General features: G+C 44.0%; 1 protein-coding gene across 1 annotated transcript in view; it reads left to right on the forward strand.

Moving 5' to 3' along the window:
- Positions 1–9,900: 9,900 nt before the first annotated feature.
- Positions 9,901–14,065, forward strand: part of LOC146338881 (ATP-binding cassette sub-family C member 12-like) — a 117,395-nt gene continuing 113,230 nt past the window's right edge. Inside the window, exon 1 of the mRNA XM_084812425.1 lies at positions 9,901–10,005. Coding sequence (XP_084668551.1) covers positions 9,907–10,005 — 99 coding nt within the window. The 5' untranslated portion in view covers positions 9,901–9,906. The remainder of the gene's footprint in view (positions 10,006–14,065) is intronic.

Below are 14,065 nucleotides of genomic sequence, written 5' to 3' on the forward strand. Positions count from 1 at the left end.
GCATTGACCAAGAAGGAGATAATTGCAAGCAAGTTGTTCTGCAGCTGAAAACTCAAAGGATTTACTCCAGTTTGGACTATATCTTTTTTTGCCTCTTTTTTCCATATGATTACTGTGTCTGCTACATCCACAAGATGTCAGAACAGCACACAAAATCAATTTCCAAAGGCTCTGTTGTTGTTGCAAATAACCCATGTATTTCATGAATAAAGGCTCCTTTGGACTAGGGCCCTTTATATTTATTTCAATAAATAAAATAAATTACATTTAAAATAAATTACACCTAGACCTATTCATACTTAGAATAGACCCATTGAATTCAATGGGACATAACATAGCCATGACTAACTTGGGCAGCATTGATTTTAGTGGGTCTACTCTAGTTATGACTAAGACTGGATTCTACCCATTCAGTTTAGAAAATACAATATTTAAAGTCAGTTATATATTTTAAAATAGATATTTAGAATAAATAAATACTGTGACTAAATAATTATTTAGAATAAATAAATAGTGCATTTAAATCCAGCTCAGCAGTGGATCTTACAAGTTCCTTGTGCTGCATTGTGGCTGAAGTCTTGACTGCTTTTCTGCTAATGCTCCAGACAACAGACACACCCGCTTCAGATTATCTACATTATGTAATTGCAATGTAAAACCTACATTGGCTAGAATGTACAGTCAGTGGGTAATTCTCCTGTGCTTTCTTGCATGAAGGATATTAGTGAGTTGCACATTCCAGATTAAAAGGCATTAGCGTCACTTGTGAAGCAAAACCCTCTTTGGGGAAAACCCCTCTTAGGCTGGCATGAAAACCAAGTTACAGGATCGTTCACTTTTTAAGTAGGACAGTAATTATGTGTTGCCACCAACTTCGGATTATTTTCTCACCACTCTAGTCATAGAGGTGCTCTTAGCATGAAGTGATACAATCCACTAATGCGTTTTAGCATCTGAAGATTATATCTATTTATATTCTGAAGTCTTTTATTTAAGGAGCCCTCAGGATCTAGGGCATCTAAAAAATAAGTGTGAATTAACTCCTACTTATGTACAACCATACTGGTTCTGCATTCACTCCTTACTACAATTTTCTAAAGAGCACTGGAATCGGAATCCTTGATTCCCCGCAAAAGTAATTACAAGGAAAAGAGTTTCAGTGTACTCCTATCCAGGCAGCAGAGATTCTACTCTTTTGTTCTGACTCAGCAAAACCTGAAAAGTCAATAATTGCTAAAGTTTGCTAGCATAATTTATAGAATGAGGCTGTAGTTTTAAATCACTATTAGACATCTTTATTGATTCCTCATTGATGTGAAAATGGAGTGGTTAACTTTCTCATGAGTAACGTGATCTGAACCTTGTTAATAAGTAATGGCACAGCTGGCATAGTCTGATCAACTATTATTCTGTACATAGGTAAAATCTTCTGTAGCAGAGGTTTTACCTTTGCACACAGTGATGGCTATGCTAAAACACCACTGGAATGTGTGTGTGTGTGTGTGTGTGTGCGCACGCACACACACACACACACACACACACACGGAGAGCTTTCTCCTTGGGCTAAAAGAGGTTCAAGAGCCCTGGTATATATGATGATGCTTCAAGAAGCCTGCAGATCCTATTTGACCCAGAGGCAATGGTGGCCCACACGCACAAAATATGCATGTAGACCCATGAGCAGAAGAAGTTCAACAGGAAAATATATAGCCGCTGAGAAAACCACTTTAAGCTCAGAAACCCTGAAACTCTTTGAAATAACACAACCTTAACCGGGTATTGGAATGCTAGTGAAGGGGGGGGGGGCATAGAACAAACTTCCCCCAGAGGGAGTTCCAAAAACCTCATGTCAGAACTCCTGACCTGAAATAAATAATTATCCCTAGCTGTGTTGCATCACCTCTTGGAAAAAAAAAAAAATCCATTCTGTTCAAATCTTAAAAGGGAGAGGAGGAAACTCGAGGTCCTGAACTGGGATTTCCTCATGACTGAGCGTGAATCTGCAGCCAAAACGAACATCTAGATTATTACACAGGTAAGTATCAGAACCACTGTACAGAGCAAAGACTTTGTCAGAGGATCTTTGTCTATCCCACAAAGAGTTGACTCAATGGGACGAGACCAACAGGATTTCATAGGATACAGTAAGATTTATTGTTCTCTTCCAATATCCAAGCTGGATAAACAACATTATTCACTGTCAAATTCTAGCACTTTCCCCAATCTTGTTATTCTGGAGCCTGAAACAGATGTGTAAATTATTTATCCTAGAAATATATATCAAATAGTGGTTCACTTTAGTAGGGTGCGATGCTGGATGCGTAGTGAAAAATGCAAGTATAGCAAGGAAATGTCAATGCAAAGAGATTCTTGCTTTCTAATTTTTAAATGTGGAATGCCCTGTTATTTCAACAAGATGTCTTGTGGCACATTAAGACTAACACATTTATTCAGGCATAAGCTTTCATGTATTGGAAAGTCTGGTGTGACTTACAGCAGAGTTGCTTTATACACAGAGAAAGCATGGCAACACAGCATTTAGTATTGGAGGCAATAAATGCAGGCTGGAGCCAGTTTAGAAGGAGTTCACATCAACTTACACTATTTTATACACATTGTCAGAGAAGACTGTATTTAACTACACCGTTACATTGTTTAACTACAAGCACCCCCTTAAAACTGGGTGCATGAGTGTAAGTAAGCAAAGGCATGAGATATGATTACTTGCTTCCCCTCTGGAGAGACCAAATGGCACTTGTTACAGAGGCATGAGGAAGAAGGAAGAGGAAGGGGAGGGAGCAGGAAATAAGAACTGATCAAGTTACAGGACATTCTCTATCACCCGCGGGTGTCTGGAAGGATGAAGAGTTGTTCCTCTTTTCCAACATCATGGACACAGTCAACTTTGGAGTTCCTCTGAGCCTGGTGATATCTCCCTCTTGCATCTGATATAGGGGACAGTGTCCACAAAAGCTTATATGGGTATAAATGTATTAGTCTTTAAGGTGCCACAAGACTCTTTGTTGTTTTTGCTGCAACAGACTAACATGGACCGCATAGTTTATTCCTTAAGTAACTGGAATATGCACTTTCTCTTGGTAATATTAATTATCTATCCAAAAGTTAGAAAAGAATGTGTCCCAAAATTGGGAAAAGCTGCTAACTTCATCTGAACCTTTTTGTTCAATTAATGCTGGTCTCATTTCCTTTTATAACACTCAGCTAGACAATATGTTTTTGCACTGAGATTTGGCCACTTATCTGTACAAGTCACAGGTGTTCTTCTGCAAAATGTGTTCCTGAAATCAGAACCTTTTTCTCTCTCTCTTCACAGTAGCCTCCCTCCCTTCCTCCCTCTTTCTTTCTTTCTTTCTTTCTTTCTTTTTCTTTCTTGGTTGCTAATTGTCTTGTAGACATTTTAAATAAATATCCTCCACATTAATGACCAAAGTGAAAGAGACAAAGTGTGTAATTTCCCAAATCAATAAGAAGAAAGGAAAGAATGACTAATAACACTAATTTCACACTCATTTGCTAATCGGCATGCCATGTACCATGTGCCAAAAAGATACGCTTCTTGTCAGTCAGAATAAACTGTGCAATTTAGTCCGATTTGCATGCCTTTTTGCATAATTTGTTGTGCCACTTCCAAAATGTGGGAGTTTCAATGGGTTTAGAAATATTTGTCAAGAACTGGGGATGTGAAAAATGTAAGCATCAGTGATTCAGTTACACTCTCCTGCGCGTTGTAGAACATTAGACATGCAGAGCACCTTTTCTGAAGTTCCAATCCTTTGTAGGTTCCCAGTTGTATACAGAAAAGAAGAGGACAAGCAATGCTTTGCTTTTGGGGCATGGAAGCCTGCCCAGAATTTATTGCAGTAAAGAAGGAATTCTATAAAGGGGGGAACATAGGGGAAAAGGTAGCTCTCCAGGTGTTTTGGACTTCACTTCCTATAAGCGCTTGCCAGCATAACCAACAGTCAGTTTTCCTAGGAGCTGAAGTCCAAAACATCAGGAGATCTTCCTTCTGCCCACCCCTGCTGTAAAATAATCTGCAGATTAGCAGACTAGATCCACAAATATATTTCCACATACATAGCAGCCCCATATGGCAAATGGAATTTGTTTCCACAAGATGTAGTGGAACCTGGACAGGTTTCAAAGGGGTGTGAAGGTCTGAGGCCTACGGGGCAAGGAAAAGAAAGAGGTCAGGCCTAGAGGCCTGTTTTTTTTGTGCTGGGAGGAATTACGTTTTCTAATGGTAGCACAATAAAACAAACCAGCACATGGGATTTTTTATTAAAAACAAATAAAATATTATTTAAAACAAGAAGTTATATATTGTTATTGATCAATCTATGCTTGATCTTAACCTACCTACTTACTCTGCCCCTTCTAAATCCTGTTCCCAAACCCCACTCACTACATGTATCTTCCTCAATCCCTAAGGCCCTATCTTCTTACTATCAGCTCTCTCCTTTCAGAACCTCAGAATCCCCCCCCTCTCTCACACACACACGCACACTCACACACACATGCGTGCGCGTGCGCCAGTGTTTGCGGGCACCCCACTCACCTTTCACTCACTCTCTAACACTCAGTTAGTTAACCCTATCTTACCTGGGTCACATCTAACAATGCAAACACATACATCAATATAACAGGCATATGTTACATTGTGTCAAGAATGGATCGTCCTTTCCCCTTTCAGTCAACACCACAATAGACACAGATTCAGGCTAATGCAACTTTGTTTTGCTAGAGACTAGCTTCTCTACAGATGTAGATCCAAGGAAACTCTCAGACTGCCCCAGGCCCTAGCAACTAATCAACAATCTCTAAGCAGAGAAGACAACCAGAGGGTAGAGAAAGTTGCTGGCAGTTTGGGTATGAACCTCCTGGCCAAGCTAGCTTGGCAGTGGTGCCCTTCCTTTACAGTGGCTCCCACCTACTTTGGCTTCCAAGAGTGGCTATCTGGGTGAAGCATCTGAGCCTGGCCCCTATCTTTTCCCCCTTAGCTTTGCGACACGCCCCAGCGTCTCTCAAGTTACACCCCTCTTCCTCAAACACTTGTGTTCTCACGGTGGAGGGAGGAGGCAGGGATTGAGCCTGGGCTATCAGTTTGTCAAGGCTTTCAGAGGAATCTCTCCCAGCATCTAGTCACTCTAAGGAGGGTCCCTCCCCCATACTTTGATCTAGCAGTTCTAACTCTGACTCAAAATCGGAGCTGTCAGACATCTGAAAAGGCTGGGACTCATCCCTGACACATGGATCAACACACTTGCCTGCATTTTTGGACTCTCCTTGGGAACTGGCTTGATGAACAACTGCACTTCAGAATTTACCATTATACCATGGACTACAACTCCCAGCAATCCTGAGTGCTAGCCATGCTAGCTGGGGTTGATGGAAGTTGTAGTCCAAAAGATCTAGGGGGCACCTTAAAGCAAAGCCTGATCACCATCTGGGAATTGACAGAAGGATGTTCTTATTTCTTAATGATGTGGGATGGCCAGGGGATGTCCCCTTTATGGGAATGGAGAAACAGCAGTTTGGGGACAGAGGCAGAGACAGGAGGGGTAGGGAGTTATCTGAAGGCTGAAAATGTCTTGGGGAGCAGTGTGGTTTGGAGATCTGGAGATTATCTGGATATCTGATGGCAGGTAGTGGATCTGCTATAGGGGTGTATGTGCTGCTCAACAGGGCTGGCCCTACCATGAGGCAGAGTGAAGTGGTCGCTTCAGGCAGCAGATGCTGGGAGGTGGCAGTAAGGTGTTGGAGGAGAGAGTTGTGTGCCATCTGGCCTGCCCTGTGCCCCCTAAACTAGCCTGCTGCCTTCAGGGGCAGTGGAGGATGCTGTCACTGTTGAAGAAACCATTGCCAGTGTTGAAGAAACAGTTCCGGTGGCTTTTGTACATGGAATAGGAGAGGGTGCCATCTTGTTTTTTTGCCTCAGGTGACAAAATGTCTTGGGCTGGCCCTGCTGCTCAACCTCTGCCCACACTTTGCTTCAGCCTTTCCCAACCTGGTGCTTTCAAGATGAGTTAGACTACAACTACCATAGCCCTCAGCCAACGTGGTTTGTGGAAATTGTAATTCAACCTACCTGGTGGGCATGAGGTTGGAAAAGCCTGCTCTACTTGTACATTTGTAAATAAACCAAATATTACACCCACCCACCTCAAAAGCCACCATTAAGTCTCCAGTGCTATTATTCGTGTAGCCAAACTTTATTTCAGCTGAAGGATTGTTCTAGCTGTCCTTGCAGAAGCTCTTGTGAGGAAATCAGAATGTTTTCTTTGGATCATACCTTTGATCAAAGGTATATTTTCAGAAAGACAGCACTGTTCACCTAAAACCAGGGCAGGGAACCTGGGGCCCTCCAAGATGTTGCTGGATTCCTACACCCTCAGACCCAGACAACATAGGGATGATGGGAGTTGTAGTGTAACAACAACTGGAGGGCAGAGGTTTCCTACCCCTGCCCTGAAACTAGGATTCGAGCCAGTTAAGAAGCAGGGGATTATTTCACTACATCCTAAAGGCAACATCCAAAGGTCAACAAATAATCATTGTTCGGTCTTCAGGAGCACATGAGTGTTGCTTCTTGAACTTTGCAAGGATGAGTCTGCCAAAATGCTTAGATGTTCTAATAAGATTAAAGGTTACCTTACCATTAAGGCATCTGAACATGAAGTGTTCTTTGCATATTGGGTAATCATTATAGAACACTCAGATAGTTTTCCAGACCTGTACTATACGAGTTTACTCAAAAGCAAGTCCCACTGAGTTTGTTGAGACTTATTCTCAGGTAAGTACGCATCGGATTGCAGTCCTAACAGGAAATCTCTGAAAGCTGGCTTGAGTGATTTTGTGATATCTGTATACAAGAATTCTGTACGAGAGTGTTGTTTGTGTGCATTTGTTAATGCAAACTTGTGCTAATGTGTATTTGCAAACAAATGAAATTGCACAAATTCCCACCCCCACCCCAAGTAAAAAAAAAATGGTCTGCAAATCTGTGTGACTTGGAAAAAGCTGGTCCACTGTGGAATCCACAGGGATTGGATTGTAGGGATATCAGAGAAATCTGCAACAGATGCAAACACATCTGAATCCATTGCAGATTTCTCTGACATCCCTACAGTTAAGACCCACTGGCTTTACAAAAGACCTGCTTCTAGCAGATGAAAACTCTCAGAATTGGTTCGTTCACACAGCTGCTTGCAATTTTGGACTCTCCTTGGGGGCATGGCTATGGGAACTGTCATGATGAGTGCCTGCACTTAAAAAAATTACCACTACACCACTGTATGCCTACCTGTAAGAAGCAGCTCGATTTTGCTTCATCTCTGTTGTCTCTAGATGAAATCTTTGTTGTTGTTGTTGTTCAGTCGTTCAGTCGTGTCCGACTCTTCGTGACCCCATGGACCATAGCACGCCAGGCCTTCCTGTCCTGCGCTCTCTCCCGGAGCGTGCTCAAGTTCATATTCATTGCATCGGTGATGCTATCTAGCCATCTCATCCTCTGCCGTCCCCTTCTCCTTTTGCCTTCAGTCTTTCCCAGCATCAGGGTCTTTTCCGGAGAGTTTTCTCTTTGCATTAGGTGGCAAAAATATTTGAGCTTCAGCTTCAGTATCTGTCCTTCCAATGAGCACTCAGGGTTGATTTCCTTTAGGATGGACTGATTTGACCTCCTTGCAGTCCAGGGGACTCGTAAGAGTCTTCTCCAGCACCACAGTTCGAAAGCAGATGAAATCTAGCACATAGTTAAAACTATGCACAAGGTGAGTGATGGCCACCAACTTGGATGGCTTTAAAAGGGGGATTAGACAAATTCATGCACAGTACGGCTATCAAAGGTTGCTAGTTATGATGGTGATATGCTATCTCCAGTATAAGAGGCATGCCTCTGTACACCAGTTTCTGGGGAACATGGATGGGAGGGTGCTGTTACACTCATGTCCTGCTTGTGGGGTTCCAACAGCCAGCTGGTTGGCCACTGTGTGAACAGAATGCTGGACTAGATAGACCCTTGGTCTGATCCAGCATGGCTCTTCTTATGAAATTGTCTAGTCAAGGGTAGAAAACCTGGTGCTCTCCAGATTGGACTGCAGCTTCCATAAACCCTGACCATAGGCCATGCTGGCTGCGTCTGATAGGAATTGTAGGCCAAAAGATCTGGAGGGCACCAGGTTGTCCACCCTGCTCTAAATAACGCCGACCATGCTTGATTTGCACTGACACTGATGCCTGCACTGCTTGTCTGTAGGCCAAATTCAATGTTATGTGATAGGATCTGCAAATGTCTTTTCTGTGGCTTAAAAGCAGCGCTGTGTGTGTGTGGCAATGGCCTTTCAGAAGGAGAATGAATAGGGGCAGGGAGAAGATATTACCACTACCCGGATGGTGTCCCTGAGTGACCCATTTAATTTCTCACATGTAAGAGAAGAGTTCCTTTTCATGCTTAAGTAAAGTCCAAACTACACAGTAAAACCACCACCCCAGCACAGATCAACCAAAGAAGTTTTGGGAGAGAGAATTATTTTGATCAGGAAATTGGTGGTGGTATTTATTATTTATTTATTCATTTATTCATTGCATTTATATCCTGCCATTTTTCCTCTTGCAAGGAACCCAAGGTGGCTTACATTATCCTCCTCCTCCTCTCCGTTTTATCCTCACAACAACAACCCTGTGAGGTAGGCTGGGCTGAGAGTCTGTGACAGGCCCCAAATCACCCAGTGAACAGCCCCTCCTGTAAACCAATTGAATGTTCCCTTTGGCTCCATTATATTTTATTTTATTTTTAAGAAGCATATTAGGGGAGATGGATCCATTTCCCAACAAAATTTTCATGCCTTTTCTTCTCTTGCGTTGATTCTGAGTGGGCAGAAAAGAGTTACACTGTCCATTTTCCCCACTGATCCTCTGCTCCCTGTTTCAGCCTCAGAGCCTTGTTTTCAGTAACAAGAACAGCAGCCAACCACCGGGGAAAGAAACACACAATTGCATGCAATATGCACAGTTTAGTGCTCCGTTATTTCTCCATCATTTCTATATACCTGGCCTGAAAGAAACTCTGTTTCCAGCTGGATTGGGAATTAGTGCCAGTTGGTTGTGTAAGCTCCAGGCACGGAATTCACGCCAAGACCTGCTGGCAGCCAGGGATGCTTGTCAACCAAGAATGAACCCCCAATGGTCCCTTTTCAGCTGGTACCATAAAAAATGAATATATCTTTTCCCCACAGCATAACCTTATTTTTTCTGCAAATTGAGATAGATTCTCCACCCATCACATTCTGTGTGCATGTGTGCTGGAGGGGAACCCTGCCATAATATTTCTGGGAAATATAACAACTGAAATATTTCTTGATGAACTTCACAAAAAGCCCAACAGTAATGTCTTTACAGAAGGAGACTGCCCGCTTGAGAGAATTTCAAAATTAAGTGCTGGTAAATTGCTGGTTGCACTGAGGCGGTGCCAGAAGAATTTGAAGGACAGTTGGAACAGAGTAGGGTATTGTCAGCATAACCCAGGTTTTTTTTTCTCAGTGCAAATTCTTTTAACTGTAAAATCAATCAACCAACCACCTATTTTATTTTAATACAAACCATGTTCTAAGCATCACAATGTAAATTCCTGTGGCAGGGAACTTGGATGACTTTATTTCCTCTCACTGAAGTTTTCAATTTTGGTGCAATTCCATTGTTGTTGTTGTTGTTGTTGTTATTATTCTTATTATAATCATTATTATTATTATTCCTGTGGTGTTCCACAACCCAATGCTGAAGAATATTAAAGTGTATTTCTAATCGTTATAGTGTTTCTGGATAATGTTTATGTTTAATTCCACTCCCTCCTTTCTTTGCAAAGCCAGGAGCTGTGGTTTTATAAGAAAAATGTCCAGGAAAATTAGTATGCATATTTTGGAATCCGGAAATAACAAAACTGATGAAAAGAAGCAAGAGGAGAAGAATGGAGTTATTGGTTTGAGCTATGTAAGTAAATCTATTGCTAGGGCTGCTGGACAGTGATTCCCTTGCAAGGTGGTTTGCTTAGTGTCAGTCCAGGATGGTCACTGGAGAATCTCTCTCTCTCTCTCTCTCTCTTTCTCCCTCTCTCATTTTGAGTGACATCCTGAACAAAACACGGAGAAAAAGACACTCCTGTGCCTGAAAGGAGGAGGCAGATGCGTACATGCGTAAGACAGAACAGTGGACAATTTGGAAGTACGGAGGTCACTTACATATTATCAAAAAAGAAGAAATGCATAATCTCATAATACAAGAACCGGATGGGGTCATTCCATGAATGTGATTGGCGGGAGATTCAGGACAGAGAAAAGGAAGGACTCCATCACACAGTGCAGAGTTGAACTATGGAATTTGCTACCACAAGAGGTAGTGATGGCCACCAACATGGATGGCTTTAAAAGGGGGTTAGACAAATCCCTAGAGGAGAAGGCTATCAATGGCTACCTGTCCTGATGGCTATATGCTACCTCCAGTTTCAGAGGCAGTATGCCTATGTACACCAGTTGCTGGGGAACATGGGCATGAGGGTGCTGTTGCACTCATGTCCCGCTTGTGGTTTCCCCACAGGTATCCAGTTGGCCACTGTGTGAACAGAATGCTGGACTAGATGGACCCCTGGTCTGATCCAGCAAGGCTCTTCTTAGGACAAAAGAGGGCATAGATTTGCATAATATTTGCATATGCTAATTAAGAGGTAAAGATGCACATCTCTCTTTTGTTGTATTTTATTTTTTTATAAAAATATATGGAGCCGTGGTGGTTTAGTGGTTAAGACACTGAACTGCAGACTGGAAGGTTGGCAGGACAGCAGTTCGAGACCCGAGTGCTGTGTGATGGGGTGAGCTCCCGTCTTCAGTCTCAGCTTCTGCCAACCTAGCAGTTCGAAAGCAAGAAATTGCAAGTAGATAAATAGGTACTGCTTTGGCAGGAAAGGTAACAGCGTTCCGTGCACCTCGGTGTTCAGTCATGCCGGCCTCATGACCACGGAAGCGTCTTCGGACAACGCTGGCTCTTCGGCTTAGAAATGGAGATGAGCACCACACCCTAGAGTTGGACATGACTGGTTGGGGACACCTTTACCTTTACCTTTTTACTTTTTTATACTGATTATTTATCTATCTATGTATTTACAACATTTATATACTGCCCCACATCTAAACAGATTCCAGAGTGTTGAGTGATCAAAAAAGAATAAAACAGCATATTAAAAGATTTTAACATCAGAATGCCAACAAAAACCGTGGATGGCTTCTTGAAATAAAGATGTCCTCAGCAAGCAAGCACTGACAAACAATCAGACGATGTTGCGGCTTGCCTGACCTTCAGAGGCAGGGGGTTTCACAGAAAAGGAGCCGTTGTTCCCTGTTATTGACTGTTCACTGCTCAGGACTCATTTTTGATATAGAGTAGTTTATAAATAAATACAATTTAGAAATCATGATTATGATTTAAATAGAAATGCAATACATCTCACCATACTGAGGAAGACTGGGACCAGGTGAGTGGGTGCTTGCTCAATCTCCTGCCCAGGTGCTAACGGTGGATGATGGGCAACTTCAGGCCCTCTCCCTGATCTTCCTTCTTAGGGTTTCTTATCTGTAGACTGGACTTGGCCTGAACAGTCCCATCAAACAGGGGATGCCTTCAAACAGAAAACTGTCCTCTTCAAGCCAAGGTTCTTCAAGCCGAGGAATACCCTCAGCAGTGGAGGCAGGTGGCTCCAGTTTCAGTGCGGCTGTGATTCCATTCTGGGTTTCAGCCAGAACCCGTCAGACCTCTCAAGAAGCTATCCAAGGTGCTGAACTCCATCCCCCAAATGGGTTCAGCACCTTAGATCGCTCCTAGTGGAGGCTGGTGGCTCCAATGTCAGTGGGGCAGTGAATCCGCTCCGGGTTTCAGTCAGAGCCAGTCAGAACTCTAATGGAGCTATCCAAGGTGCAAAGCTTGGATAGCTCCTTTAGAGTTCTGATTGGTCCTGACTGAAACCTGGAGCGGATTCACCGCCTCACTGACATCGGAGCCATCAGCCTCCACTGGGAGCAAAGCACCTTGGATAGCTCCTTTAGCGTTCTGGCTGGTTCTGACTGAAGCCAAGAATGCAGTCACTGAAACCGGAGCCACCAGCCTCCACTGGTCCTTGGCAAAAGAGCACACATGGCCGCCTTATTTGGAAGAGGCCGAGAAAGAAACAGCAGACAGTTTTTAGCTGTACTTAGAGAGAAGTGGAGGTGGATGTCAGGGTGGAAACTGAGCCGATAGAACCCCAGAGCAGTTCTGATTCTGAGGAGGATCAGCAATCTGTGGGAGAGGAGCCCGCTCATCCCTCACAGGCACAGCAGCTGGCAGAGATTCCTCCTGCCGGCATTCCTGAGATAGATAGTGACCCTGGCAGTGAGCAAGTGCGGGAGGGGGGCTTGTTAGACGCTCGACGCAGACGCAGGGAGCAACGAGCGATGGAGGGCGCAGAAAGGAGGCGTAGCACCTGTTTGGCACGCAAGCAACGGCCGCGTCCCATGGACCCAAGGGAAAGACCGAGGATCTCTCCCTAGCCCATAAGTTCAAGGTCTTTAAGTGATTCTCCTTCAAATGGGGATCAACTGCCTACCCAGAGCATAGGCTACTCTGCTGTTCATTGCTTAGTCGCTGGTGATTAGCATCTGAAAGAGTCATTAAGTTGTAAAAGGATTAAAGCCTTGAAAAGAATCCTTTTGTCTGTGTCTTGAGTTGGCTACTGGAGTGTACTGAAAGAGGCTGCTAGGGCACTCCTGACAGTGGAGCTCCTTGCCTTGGTGAAGTACCTGCTTGCTTCCACCTGTCCATTCATATATTTGCAAATCACCAAAGATTAGAAAGACACCTTCAGTCTCTATCAGGGTCACCATCTGGCATCCTCAGGCACCTGCTGGGACACCCTGACAATGTTGACACCCACAGTGGCCTCAACTCTGGGCACCAGGGCTGATATCCAAGGTAGGCATGGTTGGCCACCTGCCGAGGGCCCACACCCCAGCAGGGACCCACTGAGAAGAGACCCCTGGAGTTGCTCCTCCTCTTCACCATTGCAACCCACTTATTCACCAGCTGCCTCTCACTCTGGCCCAGACAATGGCGGGAGTGAGAAGGAGGAGCAGCGGATGCCCATGCCTGCTTGCTCACTGGCCCTCTCTCTGCCTGTCAAGCAAGCAAATGGTAGCAATGATGAGGAAGAGGAGGAGGAGCAACAGCAGGTGGTGACAATAGCAGTGAGAACGTAGAGTCACTTTCTACCTTCTCACTGCTTCTTCACTCACTTTCATTCAAAGGAAATGGAACACAGCACGCATTTATTTATTTATTTATTTAAAAACATTTGTATCCTGCCCTATATCATTAAGATCTCAGGGCAGCATACAGATAAAGTCAATTTAAACTGTATAAAACAATAAATAATTTAAACAGCTAAAACACATTAAACCATTGAACAAGCTAATAGCAATTAAATTCTAACACAATAAAACAGTTAAAACAGTGTGCTACTTTAGGGAATGCATTTAGCCCTCAAAGTCTTTGGTAAAAAGCCATGTTTTTACTTGGCTGTGGAATGAAACCAATGTACGTGCCAATCGGGCTTCCAAGGGGAGGGCTAGGGATGTATGAAAGTGACTTACCTGTTCGTGGATTCTGTTTGTGGTGGGGGGGGCGCTCCGTCCCTCCCCATGGAACCTTCAACGGGGGGGGAGGCGATCTGGTCCTCCCCCCTGGAATTCTGCCCAGCAGGCTCTGCTCTGTGGTGGCTCCACGGAGCACCTGGCCAGGGCCGTCTGCAGCCGGACTTCCGGCCGCGGACGGGCTGCTGCGGACGCAAATGTGTGGATGCATTTGTGTCCTTTCAGGCTGCTGTGACAGGCGACGTAAGTATTTACGTAGCCTATCACAGCATGCCCCCCCCCAAAAAACGGCGTATGCAAATGGCGGCGGCTACAGCGGCTGCCATTTGCTTTTCCTATTTTTTGCCATTCTAGCCTACGTAAATATTTATGTAGGC

The sequence above is a fragment of the Heloderma suspectum genome, chromosome 8, assembly GCF_057233095.1.
Source record: "Heloderma suspectum isolate Gila_16-S chromosome 8, 16-S_ref, whole genome shotgun sequence".
Lineage (NCBI taxonomy): Eukaryota > Metazoa > Chordata > Lepidosauria > Squamata > Helodermatidae > Heloderma > Heloderma suspectum.